Source organism: Lontra canadensis, unplaced genomic scaffold, assembly GCF_010015895.1.
Source record: "Lontra canadensis isolate GAN:19392208 unplaced genomic scaffold, GSC_riverotter_1.0 scaffold36, whole genome shotgun sequence".
Lineage (NCBI taxonomy): Eukaryota > Metazoa > Chordata > Mammalia > Carnivora > Mustelidae > Lontra > Lontra canadensis.
Genome location: NW_022631030.1, coordinates 7,737,426 through 7,755,069, shown reverse-complemented (window position 1 = coordinate 7,755,069; position 17,644 = coordinate 7,737,426). Strand labels below are relative to the sequence as shown.

At 48.1% G+C, this 17,644-nt stretch overlaps 1 protein-coding gene across 10 annotated transcripts in view; it reads right to left on the bottom strand.

Moving 5' to 3' along the window:
* Positions 1-17,644, bottom strand: part of GRAMD1B (GRAM domain containing 1B) — a 242,103-nt gene that overhangs the window by 165,726 nt on the left and 58,733 nt on the right. For 2 of the 10 annotated variants that reach the window (XM_032868783.1, XM_032868785.1), the window contains exon 1: positions 17,064-17,186. The exons of 1 other annotated variant lie outside the window; for it this stretch is intronic. Coding sequence is in view for 7 of the 9 variants with exons in the window: in XM_032868787.1 (XP_032724678.1) it covers positions 4,206-4,579 (374 nt within the window). In the remaining 2 variants the exon portion in view is untranslated. Of the gene's footprint in view, positions 1-4,205; positions 5,850-17,063; positions 17,187-17,644 lie in introns of those variants that run through there. 7 more of the 10 variants (XM_032868788.1, XM_032868789.1, XM_032868787.1 and 4 more) reach the window with 6 other exon arrangements.

The following is a 17,644-nucleotide window of genomic DNA, read 5'->3' as shown; positions in this document are numbered from 1 at the left end:
AATACCACTCTGCACGTCTCTCCCAGGTTCTAGAACCTATAGCGGCTCCCCAGTGACCTGAGTCCCCTCTGTATACAGAGCACACTCTCTTGGGGATCTCAGTGCATCTTTGTTGACTGATAAAGTGAAGTTCCAACTCTTCAACAGAAATCAGAAATCAGCCCATCCGTTTGCCTCCCTATTTCCCACATCCCTCATTGAGGCAACTCCTGGTCATCCATTCCTGTCTTCAAGCCAATCCTCCCAAACTGCTTCCACCACCAAAACCTGGTCTCCGTTCCAAACCCTGCTCTCAGGGTGCCTGGGTGGCTCAGTCGGTTGAATGGCCGACCCCTGATTTAGGCTTGGGTCATGGTCTCAGGGTCCTGGGATTGAGCCCTGCTTCGTTCGGGCTCCTCCGTACTCAGTGGGAAGTCTATATGGGATTCTCTGTCTCTGTCTCCCTCTGCCCAACCCCATGCTCTTTCTCTCTCTCAAATGAATACATAAACCTTTAAAACAAAACAAAGCAAAGCAAACCCTCTGCTCTCCACAGTAAGTAGATGCATGGCTGCTTCGGGCCGGAGAAGAGGGATAGGAACACTGAGGGTGATATATATAAAGGGCACGGGTTTCCTTCTGGGGTCAGACAATGCTCTAAAATGGACTGTGCTGAGGGTTGTGCATATTGGGAATATGCTAAAAACCACTGAGCTGTAGACTTTAAAAATGAGGGAATGGTACGGTACATAAATTAGATCTCCATAAAGCTGTCACGGGGAAAAAAAAAACTCAGCTCTGAACCCATCTCCTCCAAGAAATTCTCTCTAACTTATGAATAAAGATCACTCCCCTCCGAACAGTAGAGAAAAAAAAGAACCCTTCTTTCTCTTCTTTTTAATTTATTCGCCAACAAACATGTATTGATCACCATAAAAGCCCAAGTGCAGTGCTAGACATTGAGGAAACGAAGATGAACCATACCAAACTGGGCGTAGGTTACTGCACTACTGTACCCCAAGGTCCTGGGCTCCCCAAACCACACTGACTTTACCATCTTCTCCACTTCTTTCTTCCTAAGGCTAAAGGAGGGGGAAACAAAGGCGGGTGGGGGGGATGGTCTCCCAATCCTCTTCCTCTTTCTCTGTTTAACTTGTGCAGTTAAAACCCACAGCCCCTTGCCTTCTGCTGCATCAGACTTCAGGGCAGCCTGCAAGGTGCTATTCTGGCCCAAGGAGAGGTAGATTCTGGAGGGAAAATGGGAAGAGGATGTCACACTGGGCCTGGTATGCTAATCCCCACTGGCTGAACCAGGCCAGAGCAGAGCAATTTTCCAATCCTGGAACGGATGAGGGGTCCCAGGTGCTGCTCCGGGACACTTGAGTGTGGAAGCTTATACCCTCAAGCAAATCCAAGCCACACAAAACACTCACAGAATAATCCACAAAACACTCACAGACAATAATCCTTCACCATGACGTGGCATTTTCACATGTGGAAAACGTTTTCATGAGTATGACTCCCAAGACGCGTCTCCCCTTCCATGGATGGAGAAGGGGAGACGCACAGAGCGGTGAATGAGGTGGGGTATCCGAGGTCCCACAGAACTGAAATTTAAACTGAAATCTCCCGAAGATGCCTGGGTGGCTCAGTTAGTTAAAGGTTTACCTTCAGAGTTCAGGTCATGATCCCAGGGTCCTGGGACTGAGCTCTGCATCAGGCTCCCTGCTCAACGCAGAGCCTGCTTCTCCCTCTCCCAGACCACCTCCCCCACTCATGCTCTCTCTCAAATAAATAGATAAAATATTTAAGAATAAAAAAATTAAAAAAAAAAAAAACCTGAAATCCTCTGGCTTCCAGTCCAATATTCTTTCTGCTCTACCACCCTCAAACGCCAGCTCCTTTTCTCCGGGAATCTTGCTGGGCATCTATCTACAAGTTTCTACTCATTCGATTGCTTCTTTTCTCTCCAAGAAGCCTTCCATTTTCAAGACCTACACATGATGGGGTTTTGTGTTTACCAATATCCAGAGAGATGCCAACACGAGGCAGTGTACAGTGGTTAAGAGTAGAGATCTGAGTCTGACCGATTTGGGTTCGAATCCAGAGTTTGCCTTTATTCTACACATTCACGCATGTTCTTTTAATCCGGCAGGCTGTTACTTAAAAGACCTGCCTTCATCTACACCTAAAAGGTGAAAATAATTCCTGATTTTAGGAATACTGAAGATTCCACGGCACCCTTAGACAACGCTCTTAGACAACTCTAAAACCAAGAAAGCCTTCCTTAATTCCAACCAAATCCACTTCCATCCTCACCCTGGCCAGCAACGCAAGCCTCTTTCCCCCTTATTGTGTCCTCAAGAGGTGTGGCAAATCCCAAAATCAAAACGGGGTCTCTATTAGGGTCTCTCACATCCGAGGGGAAAGCTGACAAACTGTGATGAACTATTTTCATTCAAGATTAGCTCCTGGTTGGCTCAGTTGGTAGAGCGGGGTTGTGACTTCAAGCCCCACACTGGGCATAGAGATTACTTTAAAAAAAAGAAGGAGAGGAAGAAAAAGGAGAAGAAGAAAATGGAAGAGGAGAAGAAAAAGTATAAAAAAGATTAGCTCCCTCCAAGCTTGGCCTCCTCCCCTCTACTCTGTGGAAAGGGCAGCATGATGAGGTACCAGACAGAAAGAATTGTTATCCTCAGATCCACAAAAAGCTCAACAAGGATAACCACTTTCAGTCACCAGAAAAGAGATCCTGGAAAGCTTGGCATAACCCCACTGATTCTTCAGTGTCCCTCAAAGACACAAGGCTCATCCTACTTCTTTCTTCTTCTAATGTTTTTTATTATTATTACTATTATTTTACTTTTTGTAAGTTCTGCACCCAACATGGTGCTCGATCCCATGACCCGAAGAGATCAAGAGTGGCAGACTCTTCCAGCTGAGCCAGCCTGGTGCCACCACCCTGCTTTTTTTGCCTTTGTCCATGTTGTTCTCCTTTCCTGATCTCATGTCCCTGACCTCACACTTTTCCTGCTGTTTTTCTACCACCCATCTGTGTTTGCCACAGTTTGAGACTCCCCCTTCCAGAAATCATTATGTCTTCCAATGGTTCTACCTCCTCCACAGGAGTGAAACTCACGGGTCTTAATCTTAATTACTTATACAAGTCTCTGCCCACTCTCCTTCTCAAAGCTGGTATTCCCTTTTCTCCCTTCCATCTCTCCTTCCAGGATCCCATTGACATCAGCTGGTACCAGACCATGTTCAGAAGAACATTCAATAAATACTTGCTGAATTGAAGTGAGTGAAACTCAACAGGCTGGGAGGAGGAGTCCTGGGGAAGGTGGCCAATCCTCCAGCTCCCCCACAGGAGACAACCCTAGAGACGGGACCCTAGAGTCTGGAAGTAAATGGGCAGAGTCCATGCTACAAAGAGCCAGTGAGGATCCCTCACCCCCACAAACCAGGCCATGGGCTTGCCTCCAACATACTCCTAGCCAAGGTCCAACCAAGCTGCCCTATGGTTTTCTACACGAACTTCTCCCACTTCTCCCAGGACAAACCAAACTTCTTCCACTACTCTGATGCCACATTATCCCAGGCAAAAAAGTAGCAGGCACAAACCAGAGTAGCACAGAAGCAGCTCTACAGGCCGAAAGACTCTCTGTAACAGAAAATGAAAACTCCAGCACATCGGCTACACGTGGGGGCCAGGACAGGCAAGCTGGTGTGGCCAAAATACTTCATAAAAATTGAAATGGGAGTTCAGCAATAGGAGTCTAAGGGAAGGCGCCCCTTAACCTCTCGCACCTTGTTACCTCCACGTCTTAAATGGCAATGACAGTAGTACCTAACGCAGAGTTTTCGTGATACAATGTGCTCACGTCGTGACCTGCACGTGATAAGGGCTCAATAGATATTAGCTGCCATGGATTTACCATTCACTTTGCTATGAGGATGGAATGAGATGGAATGCGGCGGGAACCCCCCCACCCCCCAGGTGTATGGCACAGGAGGAAGTCGCAGGCCCCAGGCCCCGGCTTGGGGAGACACGCGTGGAAGCCGCAGTACTCCCGGCCCTCGAGCGGGGAGCAGCGGTGCCCGAAGCCCACTCTGGCCAGCACCCCCTCCCCGCTTTCCTCCGCGAGGTGTCGGCCAGGACGCCCCCCCCGGGAGGGTAGGGGAGGGAAAGGGGAAGCAGGCAGGGGGGCGGCGCAGGGACGTACCTGCTTTCACTGCACTCCTTTCGCTCCCTCACCCTGAGCCACTTGCGGAGGAGGAAGCGCTTTCGGCGCGGAGAAGCGCTGGGTGTGGAGCAGTTGGACCAGGGGGTGTCCTCGTCGCTGGAGGGCGTGATCTCGATGGACGGCAGCTGCAGGAACTCCTTGCCCGGGGCCAGGACGCCGGGCAGGTCCCGGGTCAGCCCGGCCTCCAGGCTCTGCTCCTGCACGTTCTTCATGCGGCGCATCTTGAAGCGCCGGCGGCGGAGCGTGGGGGTCGACGAGCTGGACCAGAGCGGGCTGCCCTCGGGCGCGCCCTCGGGCTCGGGCACCTGCAGGGCGGGCGGCTGCAGGTTCTCCAGCATGTTGGCCGCCGGCATGGGGGCCCGTGGCGGCCGCGCTCCCTCGGCGCCCTCCGCCAGCCGCCTCGCTCCCCACCCCTGGCCGTGGCGCGCTCGGCCCGCTCTCGTTGGGAAACGCTCGCCGCTCGAGCCGCGCGGAGAGGGCAAGTTCGTCTGCCGGCGCGCCGCGGGGCAGGCGCGCGCCGCCGCCGGGGCCGAACTTTCCGGTGCGCGCTCCCCCAGGCTGTCGGCGCCGGCCCGCCCCGGCCGCCGCCCGCCGCCACCCGGCCGCCCTCCTGGGGCTCCCGCGGCGCGCCCGCTTGTTTTTCTTCCGCGCTCTCCCCGGCCTGCTTGCGTCTTCGCCTTAGCGGGACTCGGCGGCGCGGGGCCCCAGGGGGCGGCTCGGCAAACTCTCAGCGGCTGGCGATCGGCCGACCAGGCTGGGGAGCCGGCGTGGCGCTGTAGGCAGGCGGAGAGCAGGAGGGAGATGGGGAGAGAAAGAGAGAGAGAGAAGAAGCGAGACACTGGATGAAAACAAGAAAAGGAGGAGGGGGGAGCTAAGAGGGAGGGGAGGGGAGGTCATTTCTGTCCAGAAGGGGCATGCACAGGCAGCGACAGCTAGGGTAACTGTAGGCAAAATCCCTTGGGGAGGGACTCTACCTCCGAGTAAAGGCTGCTCCAATCAGCCTAATGAAACAGGATCACAAACCAAACTTTCTCAAAGCAGCGATTGGCCAGGCAGCTCTCATTAGTCTAATGCCCAGCTTTTTCTTCGGGGCAAGCAGGGGAGGGGGAAAGGAGAACGGAGCAATCAGGAATTCAGTTCTCATTCCCCAAGGCCACCCAAGACAGGGTTGGGGGAAAACTAGGGGGCTTTTCAGCAGGATGTTTTCTAAGAAAAGTGCTTTCTTTAAATTATGTGGGAGTGCGGGTAGGGGCACAGGAAGGCTGGGCATAGTCAGAGGATGACAGCAAGGTTCCGGGAGGCTGCTTCCAAAATGACAAGTTGAGAAGAGAGAACAGTTCTCCTGTGGAATCAGCTGAGGACAGCGGACAGGACATACCAAGGAAAGACAGACAACAGGACCCGAGAGACACAGGACACACAGGACCAGTAAGGAAAAAGGACTGGTCCCTCTCCATCTTGACCGACCCGGTCAATACCACAGCCCCATCCCAAAGCACAAAATGAAGGTACTGGAGGGTTGAGCCCCCAGAAGGCAAAGCATCCAGCAAAGCCTTCCTGGGAGTTACGTTCCTAGGGGACGATTCAATTCTGCTTCTACCTGCAAGGGGTATGGACTGGGTCCCCAAAAAATCTTCTAGGTCATGGAACCTAGAAAGTGAAGCAGCCCTGGCGGTGTCTGAAGGTATGCTGACCCACTACCTCCCTAGACCCATGTACCTATAGCCCTAAGAGCCTGGCCGGAGACCTGATCCACTTCAGTGAGGCAAATGCCATCAGGACTGAGCATAAACCAGCCCAGCTTGTAGTGCAGAGGCTGTACGTTCCATTTTCCTCCCTTCCAGCCCAGCACAAATGCCTCTCCACTATTTGCTTCTCCACAAAGTAAGGACAGCTGGTTTCAAACAGACCAGGAGGAGCACAGAAGAATGCACCCTTAAATCCACAATTCAACTCACCTGTTCTTCTCTGCCCCTCTCTAGGGGTCCAATTCCCAGTTAAGAGCTGATGCCCCAGCTTCCCTACCAGGATGAAGGACACAGTGTCCCAAAGCTGCAAGAACTCACAGGAAGAAAATCCGTCCCTACAGGTCAGCAAAACATCAAGCATGACAACTGGCCATGGGTCCATCACGCCCCAGAATGACCCATGGAGGGGAGCTCAAGGTATCAATGTCCAAGAGGCCAGGCAACTGAGGGAAGTCAATTTTGCACTGGGACAGAGATAGTGTGGCCAAAAGGCCAAGGCCAGGCCCACCTGTAAATGACTGCCCGAATCATCAGCTGGTCTTATTTCTGACTCTACACATCCGGCCACTAGCTCTCTCAAAGGTGGTTTTGGTATCACTCTATTTTAACTCCCGGACATGACACAGAAAAGAGAAACCCCTTCAGGTGTCAGGCCTGGCAAGGAGCAGAACAGTTCTTCCGGCCCCAGGAATGCAGAGGGCCTGGGACAGGCAACTCCAAACTTCTGGATACGGAGTAAAGTCAAGGCACCAGAGTTGCTCATTGCCTTGGACTTCCCCCAAGGATGCTCACTGCCTTGGACTTCCTCCAAGGACAAGGGCTTTGCAGGGGATCGGATAACTTCCCATTGCACGGAACCTGCCTTTTGAGGGGCCTGCTGAAGTACGAAGCGTGAGGATTCACCACACAGGGCTAACCCACTTGATGGGTACTGGGGTGGGGGAAAGAGAGATTCAGGAGGGTAGCAGGCCCTTGAAGTTGATCACCAGCACTCTGAATTTCAAAGGATGCTTCTTAAAAGGAATAAAAGTCACCAGGCTCCCTCTTCCAACAAACTGCAGCCGCTTTTCCCACCCACAATAGGATTCTGGACCTAAAATCGAAAATCCTAGGAGATTTAATTTAAGCCTTGGGCACTGCAGTAGTTGAGAACGATCATTTACATTTTACCTGGCCTGAGGGAAAACCTCCTCCAAACGAAATCTGAAATGGTTTCACTTGGCTGAGAAGCAGATATCCAGAGGACAACAAGGCCCCCAGCACCGTCCTTGCTTACTTCCATGGCAGTCCCTTCTCCCCTTCTACTAAACCCTGTTCAAAATACACTCTCCTATCCTCCTGCAGCTGTTTCTGTTTTATTATTATTTTTATTTATTCTTTTTTTTTTTTTTTTTTTTTTTTACCATGGCACCATCGAGTGAGATGATGAAGGGGGACTGCTTTGAGAAAGGAAAGCCCCTTTGACGGCGAGCCATCATTACTATTGAGACCACAAGCCTGTAGCAGGAAGAACCAAGTCTCTCCTCCCTTAGATTCTCTTTAGTATCCTGCGTGTTTTTGTTGTATAGTAACCTTTACACTTTTGCAGAGGACTTCCACACATAACATTTTATCTTCCCAGCGACCCAGGGGTGAGGTAGAACTTTATCCAAGGTCATAGATTAAAAAAAAAAAAAAGTCAAAGGCAAAACCAGAACTTGAACCCAGTTCTTCTGAGGCCCGTTGGAGGCCCCCAGAATCTCACCAGGTGTATCAGCTCAGGAAAACAGCAGGTCCCCGGAAGCACCCGAATTCTACCAGCCCTCACCTCGGCTGGGGATATCACGAAGCTATATGCAGCTATTCGATCCCATTAGTCATTTTACAAGTGGGAAAATGGAAGCAGGAAATCTTAAAAAAAAAAAAAAAAGCAATTGCCCAAAGCAGCTGTTGGCAGGGGTTCAGGACTAGGGTTTCCACTGGGTACTTCGGAATCTCAGTCCCTGCATTCCTCTCCCCACCTCCCCCTCCCCACCTCAAACCCACATTTGGCCCCAGCAGACCCTGTGTTCCCTGGGGAGCTGACCTCACCTCTGGCCTCCCAGACAGGTGGAAAGCTGGAACAACCTGGCCTCCCCTCCCCCACCCGCAGCCAGGCCTCTGACTTTAAATGAAAGGAGCTCATATTACCAAGCAACTGTTGTTTATGCTCAGCTGTTCAGGCTCTCTTTTCCTGCAGACACAAGACACCCAGCACCTGTCTATTACTTCTGCAGACCCACTAACTACAGTCTGGTTTGCAGCCAGACTTTGGGAGGGAGCATGACTGAACGATAGGGTTACATTTCTCCTGGGCGCACATCCAAGTGAGTGTGAGCTACAAGGGGCAGGTCCCCCACGACCGCCCATCCCACCTGCCCCAGGGTTGCCAAGGACAGGCAACTCCCAAGAGCCAAGGCAGGACTGCCCCCTCCAACACAGCTGCCACACATGCCAGAAAGTCCTCGCCCTCTAGCTTGGGATGTGGGGTCTGTCTCCTGCACAACATGAGAACAAGCAAAGCCCAGTGCTCGCCCACGCAGAAAGGGAAGCAAGCAGCAGGCCTCCACGGAGTGGACTTCGTTACTATGGGAGAAGCTGGAAATCTGACAGAAGTGTGAAGGGTGCTGCCACACAAGGTTATTACCTGTCTTCAAATACAAAGTGAAGGGTGGCAGACCTCACTCTCTAGCTCTCCTTCTGCGGCTGAGCAAGAGGAGGGGAGTGTAGAGCTACATGCGGGGGATTCAGGTTGGATGATAAGCATCTGTTGAGGCTAAATCCAGTTAGGGACTGGGATGAATGACCCAGGATGGATAGCCTGGCTTTCTCTGAACATCTCAGGTAACTGGAGCTCAGTGGGAGGCAGCAGCAGGAAAGAGATGATGTCTTAAAGGCCCAGTCCCCAGCCCATCACCAGGGGACTGTGAGGCCCCAGATTCTCTCTCTTTTTTTAAAAAAAGCATAAAACAAAGTCCATCTGAACGGATGCACGTCTGGCCCCAGGCATCTTGATGACTGGATACTGAATACCTCCCTGAAACCTACAAACCGCTTTTGCATCTTGCATGGTGAAATAGAAAATCAGGGAGTAATCAGTAGGGTGGGAATGGGACCAGGAGCCGGGAGTGGGCAGACAGGAGCAAGAGAAAGGACTGGAAAGAACAGGCGTCAACCCCTCCTGGTATCTCAGTTCTGTTCCTTTTACTAATCCCTACCTCATTTCCCCGTGAAGGTGCGAGCTACTGAAGAAGTCAGAGGAAACTGCATGGGATCTGTGTGGTCAGGGGAGGGCAGAGCGTGCTGGCTGAACGAACAGTCTCACTAAAACCACAGTTGGCCAGCCACCTCGTCCAGCATCTCCTGAGGAAAGGAAGAAAATGCCATAAGACTTGTATGGAGTCTAGTTGCCAAGGGCAGAGCGCTGGCAAGGCCTCTCAGCCACAGGGAATGCACACAGAGCTTCCACTAGCCTTCGGCAGGGGCCAGGGTGAACAATGACGTCACCTCAGGAGAAGGACTGTCACCAGATAAGCCTCCCTGGTTTAATTGCTCATCAAAAGGCTTAGGAGTCAAAGAAGAATATTTTGCACAACAACATTTGGCTGCCCCGTGTTCTTGACACCAGGATACCAAGGCAAAGACATCATCTCTTGTCCTCTAAGCCTTACAAGGACAGTCTGTGTGCAAACCAAGGCCGGAAGAAACTTCCTGACGTCATCCTGTCTCCTTGCTGTCCTTGCAGGTGGTATGATCTGGGGATTCCACTACTTTCCTTGGAGGCACCAAGAACTATTGGCAATATAACGTAGTGATTAAGTGCACAGACCCAAGGCGTGCGATCTCAGCTTTAGACCCCATTTCCTCACTGACTAGCTCTTTGATTCGGGGGTAGGTTACTTAGTTTCTCTGTCTCAGCTTCCTCACCTGCAAAATCAAGGTAATTGATAGCATCTCCCTCCTGGGTTGTGAGCACTGGAACAGTCTAGGACACTCAGAACAGTGCTTGGCCCACCGGAAGCGGTCTATAAATGTTAGTCTTTGTTATGCTGAATTAAGTCCCCTGATAAAACCCATGTGAGGAAGCGTGTTGACTTTCAACTCCGTTTAATGGTACAAGTACTTGTTAAGATAGAGCACTATGTGAGGTCCCTTACTTAGTGCCAGGATACAGCAAGACAAGTAAGACATGGCTTGTGCAGAGCAAGGCCGAGTTAACTTCGTGCAAAATCTAAGTGCAAACAAGGTAGGAGTGGGAGGATTGATAAATTGTAACTAGAGGGAAAGAGGTGGTCCAGGCAGGCTCTGTGGAGGTATTGGTACTTGAGGCAAAGTATGAATTCCAACAGGAAAGAAGAGTAGGACATTCTGGGATAAAGAAACAGTTGTAGTAGGGGCATCTGGGTAGCTCAGTGGATTAAAGCCTCTGCCTTCAGCTCAGGTCATGATCCAAGGGTCCTGGGATCGAGCCCCACGTTGGGCTCTCTGCTCAGCAGGGAGCCTGCTTCCTCCTTTCTCCTCTCTTTCTGCCTGTCTCTCTGCCTGCTTGTGGTCTCTGTCTGTCAAATAAATAAATTAAATCTTTAAAAAAAAAAAAAAAGAAAGAAACAGTTGTAGTGAAGGCACTGAGGAGTCAAAACTCATGAAGGGTTTTTGATGATAGGGAGCGATAAGTCAGGGCATATGGAAGGACATAGAGGAGATGAGGACAAATAAGAACCAGGTTGGTAAGTGTTCAACGTGTAGATTTTATTCTTTAAATAAAGAAATGCTCGGGGCGCCTGGGTGGCTCAGTGGGTTAAGCCTCTGCCTTTGGCTCAGGTCATGGTCTCAGGGTCCTGGGATGGAGCCCTGCATCGGGCTCTCTGCTCAGCAGGGAGCCTGCTTCCCTTCCTCTCTCTCTGCCTGCTTCTCTGCCTACTTGTGATCTCTGTCTGTCAAATAAATAAATGAAATCTTTAAAAAAGAAAGAAAGAAAGAAAGAAAGAAAGAAAGAAAGAAAGAAAGACTCCTCAAGTTTTTTTTTGTGGGGGGGAGTGCTATTATCTACCTGTATTTGAGGCACATCCATTCTAGTGACTAGGAAATACATACTGGAGGAACAAAATATGGTTACACAGAGGCCATCGGGAGATTATGGTCAACATTCCACATATTCAGAATATCAACTACAGGCACAGCAAATCATTCAGGTAAAAGATGGAGGAAAATCCGAAATAGGACAGGCAAAAAATGTGGAATAAGAAGAGGGGGCAAGGAAAAGAAAAGCCCTATGAAGATCTATTCAGAGACACAGATGGGAAGAAAACCAAGAATGAGGGATGATTCGGAAGTCCGGAAAGGAGCCAACGTTTACTGAAAGCCTACTGCGAACCAGGCACTGGGCTAAGTGTTTACGCACAAAATCCCATCTAACCGTCCCAGCCACCCTGAGAAACAGATATCAAAACACTAGTTTTAGGATGATGAGAGATTTTATTTTTTTAAAGATTTTATTTTTTTGAGAGAGAAACAGTGAGAGAGAGCATGGGAGGGGAGAAGATCAGAGGGAGAAACAGACTTCCCATGGAGCTGGGAGCCCCATGCAGGACTTGATCCTGGGACATGACCTGAGCCAAAGGCAGTTGCTCAACCAACTGAGCCACCGAGGCACCCAGGATGATGAGAGATTTTAAAAAAAGGTCACTTGCCCACGTTCACACCGCTAGCAAGGGGAAGATGGGCACATATCTCACTAGGTTCTCTTCACTTTAAATCTCATGCTTTTTCAATTAAATCACATTTAAGAAAGATAAATGATGCCAAACACCATAATGAAGTCAGGCAGGAGAAAGATGGAGATAATTCCATTAGATTTTGTAATTGGGTCAATTCTCCAAGAGAACTGCAGTGGAGGGGCAAGAGAGGAAAGGCCACTGTCAGAAGTTCAAGAGCAAGTGGAGAAGGAATCCATGCAGGCGGCAAGTTTACACTACGTCTTCCAGGAATTAGGCAGTTTAAAGAGTGAGTGACATCTGTTTTTTTTTTTTTTTTAAGATTTTATTTACTCATTTGTCAGAGAGAGGGAGCACAGCAGGGGGGAGAAGCAGGATCCCCACTGAGCGGGGAACCCGACGAGGGACTCCATCCCACCACCCTGGGATCATGACCTGAGCCAAAGGCGGACACATAACCAGCTGAGCCACCCAGACATCCCTCTATTTTTTTTAATGACTTTTTAATTTTTAATTTTTTTATTTTTTGAGAGAGCAAGGTCAAGAAGAGAGAGGGGCAGAGTAAGAGAGGAGAGAGACACTCAAGCACTCCATGCTGACCGTGGAGCCCGATGCAAGGCTCGATCTCACACCCTGAGATCACGACCTGAGCCAAAATCAAGAGTCGGACACTTGTCTAACTGACTGAGTCACCTAGGTGCCCTGAAATCTATTCATTTTTAAATAGTCATTGAGCATCTACTATATTAAACACTCCTCTAGGACCTACAGCTGGGCTGTGAAAAGCAGTGCGTGTGTTTGTGAGAGGGAGAGAGGTGGGGTGGGGGACATGTAGGGCGTAGGGATAGCAAGTTTTTTTCCTTTTAATTTGTATTTGTGTTCTCTTGTTGGTAGATGTTACGTTTAGAGGAACAAAACGTGACCATGATTATGCCATTTAAAATGGAGTTCTGCCTGTATCTGCGAAGAAAACTGAAGCTTGGTGGTGTACCTGGTAATCTAGCAAATCAATCAAAAAACATTTAATATGCCCAAACTCTAAGCATACCATAATACTAGGTACGGTGAAAGGCTTCTTTAAAGTTTCTGCGAAACTATTCATTTATTCCTAAAATAATTGTGAATGCCTATCAAAGATGACCCTGGCCTCTGTTGCTTCGAACCTTGGAAGGGGAGGGGAGAACAGAAAACCAATCCAAGAACTACAATTTGGTAAGAAATTACACTTGAGTGGAGGCATGTGTCTAATGCTATGTGAGCCCAGAGGAGAGAGATTTGATCCAGAAAGATCTTCATGGAGGAGACAGTGCCTACCCAAGGTTGAAGGTCAGCAGAGGACTTTTCCACATAGAGGAAAGAAGTATGCTTCCAGACAGATGGGCCACACATGCAAAGGCACTGAGATATAAAAGAGAGTATGGTATATATATATATCTTTTAAAATTTATTTATTTATTTATTTGTGTGTGTGTGTGTGTGTGAGAGAGAGAGAGAGAGACTGAGAATGACAAACAGACTCTGCTGAGTGCAAGCCTGACGCAGGGCTCAATCCCATGATCCCGAGACCAGGACCTGAGCTGAAATCAACTGTGGGATGCATAAGCAACCGAGCTACCCAGGCACCCCGAGAGCATAGTATATTCTTGAAATTATAAAAAAAACAGTTTGGGTCCTAATGTTCACTTGGGTGAGGGATGAGAGCAAGAGAGTGTATCTACTATAAATCTTCCTTCATTCACCCATTCCAAAGTGTTTATTGAGCACACAATGTTCTCGGTGCTGGAAAACAGGGGCGCATGAAAGGAAGTCTGTGCCCTGAAGGAGCTTATGTCCTGGGGATCACAAAATTCCGGAATGATGGAACGGAGACTTCCAAGAACTAATCCATCCCTGTATCTCCACTGTTTATTCTGATCTAGATATTTGGAAAAGCACAAGGAGGTTACAGGTTTTTACTGAAATTGCACACCAGAAAGGCAAAGCTACACAGATAATAAATGGCTTTGCAAACAGAGACCCAGACTCAGAAGAGCTAGAAGCTTAACTCAATCAAAAAGAAGTGCTCCAAGGCTCTAGGAAATGGTGCCTTTCTAGTGCTAAAGCCACCACAGAAGGCTTTTATTTCTGACAGAACTCTGGCCATTCCACCTGCTCTAAATGAGAAAATTGCCCCCTTTGAGAGACCAGCAAACTAAGATCCAGAGAGCTAGGAATGTTTGAGCCTTGCGCTCCGCATGGCTTCAGGGTTGAACGGAACTGTGAGAACTAATTACCTTGAGATATAAATGCCGAAATTGTAAAAATTGCTTAGCTCTGATGGGAAACAACAGTGTTTGCCAAGCATCAGGAGGATGCTAGCCTTTACATAGCATTTCACACAAAAAATTAGAATCGTTTTGTTATGACTCAGAAAAGGAGCTGCAGAAGGCTGGGCTCACTGGAGGGTTTTCAGTGGCAGCCCCTGTAATCTGGTTTTGGACAACTATTCCCACTGGGCCCCGAGCTGTTTTTCTTTCTGCAAGGAATGCATCTGGAGGGAGTAACTGTAAATAATTAATTCCTGTAAAATTCTGCGTTTACTGTGAGTTCTGGCCTTTAATGAAAGTCACACTGTCAGATGTCCCCACTTTTCAGGAATAGTCCCTTGGCTTCCCTGGCTGTTCCTAGGGACAGGCGTCCCCTGGGCTTGCATTCCCCCCTACCCTCCTTCTAACTTGCTGACACTCTGCACCACTGCCCTCATCATTTGCCTCAATTCAGTGACTGCACGGTATTTTAAATGCCCTGAAATTGGGATTCGGGGATTGGTTACACTGGGTGTAACCAGATTGGTTACGTCTAGTGTAGCTTCCCGAGTCCATGAACTAGAAAGCTCTACTTGGCTTTAAGCAATCCTATATATGAAAACACAGATCTTTAAAATGTACACGCCAAAATGATCAATCATGTCATACAAATCATTTGCCTTGCAAAAGGAATCCACTAAAATGGATTGTTCTTTTTTTATAGATTGTTTCTTTATGTGTATGAACATTTTTATTCAATTAATAAACGAATAAGGCACACTCTATGAGGAAGCTACCTGTTGAGTAACTTAAGTGTCCAAATAAACATAAAACATGTCACTTAATGTTGAGTGACCGTTTCTCCCTATTTCCAGGAAAAGAACGAGCCCCATTTCCCATATCCTCAACCACTCCCTTGAAGTAATCTGGTACTTTTGGAAGACATGTACTAACTCTATCTAACAGCTGGAAAATGTATGAGCAATAAAGCTTTCTGAGGTGATGGAATTCTAGGCATACAATAAACATGAGGTATTTAGTTCAATTTCATTAGATATGTGGTCCGCCCCCATCCTCCAAACCATCCCACCCAGGTTCCCAGATAAGAAACTGAGGCTCTGACAAGATAAATCTTGGACAAGGTCACAAGGCTGGAATTAAAACTGCTTTTTGCAAATCAAACATCTTTTGGTCAGATTCTACCTTTATTACTTCTGGTGTAGATTTTGGAGTTAGCCTTTTTACCTCTAAGAAAAATTAAAAAACAAGTCGCACTCAGAAGCCCAAATACTCATCCTGCTTTTGCCTCCACACATTCTGTGTGCGATTTAATTCTCTCAGAAGCCCGCCCACGGCAAGAAGTTAACGAAATACCTTGATAGAACTAATCCCAACATGTGAACATACAGATCTGCACAAAAGATGTAATAAAACAGTTACTTGCTTTTGGGAAGGCCTCTTAGCTTTACCCAAATAGAATTCCTTTAGGTGGGGAGTTCCCTGATTGCACTTTATTATTTTTTTTTAAAGATCTTATTTATTTATTTGACAGAAAGAGATCGCAAGTAGGCAGAGAGGCAGGTAGAGAAAGGGGCAGGGGGAGCAGGCTCCCTGCTGAGCAGAGAGCCCGATGCGGGGCTCGATCCCAGGACCCTGAGATCATGACCTGAGCCGAAGGCAGAGGCTTAACCCACTGAGCCATGCAGGCGCCCCTCTGATTGCACTTTAAATATCACTTGATATATACGCAACTTTGCAACACCACCACGTAATAAAAGTATATTTGTAAAATATCAATCAATAGATTCATACCCTTTTGGTTCAAAGCAAACATATGATAACAAGGACTTGAACCAAATATGGAATCAGTCAGGCATAGGTTACAAATGTTTCACTGTCCTAAACATTTTCTGATTCACCTAGGATTTCTTGAGCCAGGCACGGTCTTTTCTCACTTAGGTCTCCTAAAAATCCAATGAGTTGATTGCGCTTTTTTCTATGTTAGCAATAAAGACACTGAGGCCCAGAGAGATTAAGAACTTGAAGTGTCAAGATATGATTCAAACTCAGGTATTCTGAATCCAAAACCAGTGTTTTTTCCACTCTACCGTATTACTCCATTTTGACTTTTTTTTTTTAAGAATTGTTTCATTTTATTTTTTTATATTTATTTAATTATTTATTTGACAGAGAGAGAGAGAGAGCATGCGCAAGCACAAGCAGGGGGGTGGCAGAGGGAGAGGGAGAAGCAGGCTCCCCTCTGAGCAGGGAGCCCCATGCTAGGCTCTATTCCAGAACCCTGGGATCATGACCTGAGTGGAAGGCAGATGCTTAACCAACTGAGCCACCCAGGCGCCCCACCATTTCGACTTCTTGTAAAATATATTTTTCTAGCCACCATTTAAACTGGTTCTGTCATTTTTTTTTTAAAGATTTTATTTATTTATTTGACAGAGAGAGATCACAAGTAGACAGAGAGGCAGGCAGAGACAGAGAGAGGGAAGCAGGCTCCCTGCTGAGCAGAGAGCCCGATGTGGGGCTCGATCCCAGGACCCTGAGATCATGACCTGAGCCGAAGGCAGCGGCTTAACCCACTGAGCCACCCAGGCGCCCCGGGTTCTGTCATTTTTTAATGAAGCCTTTAATTTGATTTGCAATTTGGTCAACAAATTAATATTTGGGAATGCCATTCTGCTGTTTCCTTGTTTAATCCAGTCAGTTTCTATTTATTCCCTAGCTAAAACACACCACAAAGTCAATACCGGTTTCCTTGGGAGTTCCTGTTGAATTCTAAGTATTTTTAAAAGAAATATTATCCCAAATATCAAGTGGAACTCACTTTCTAGAAATACATGTAGTTTCAAGTTTATTTAGTAATCTCTGTACCCAACGTGGGACTCAAACTCACAACCCTGAAATCAAGAGTCGCAAACTCTTCGGACTGAGCCAGACAGGCAAGAAATACTTTTTATGACATGTTCAGGCCGCAGAAGCAGTTTCTCATTTGCAACTCATAACATCAGCATACTGCCACTTCCTCATTTGTACCCAAATGTCTCTAATGCCTCTTACCTGTTAAGAAGTCTACCTGTAGATCTGAGGCGAGTCGACAGAGTTCTCCAAGTGCTGATGCCTATAGGTTCTACAATAGAGGATTGTCTCCACAATGCTCCTATCTCCTCCAGGCACACAGAGGAGACCACGGGTCTCTTATGACACGAATGGGGCAGCCCCAGGCTCCACTAAATTGGTTTGCTAACGTCCAGGAGCTTTCCACCCCCCGCTGAAACGGTAGCTTACTAAAACACCTTTACAAGTTGCTTCTCTGTGGTCCTCAGGTTCTAATTTAGCTTCAAGAGGTAAATCTAACTTGTTTTCAGGGTGCAGTAAGGCACTGGCTTAAATCCTGCCAGGCAGAGCAAAGTCTCCGTTCTTGAAGGCTTGCTCACGTGATCTCCTTCTGCGCAAGTTCACCCTTGCATCCTTGGACCATGGCACCAGGACATTGAGCTCTATCTTCAGCATACTAATATCTCCCCAGCTTAACTCAAGAAACAGCCAGTCAGCACTTGTTGGTCCCACTGTCCTTCAGGCAGAGACCCGCTGGGATACCAAAATTTGGTTAGTGACCCGCTTCTTTCTCCCTCCTGTCC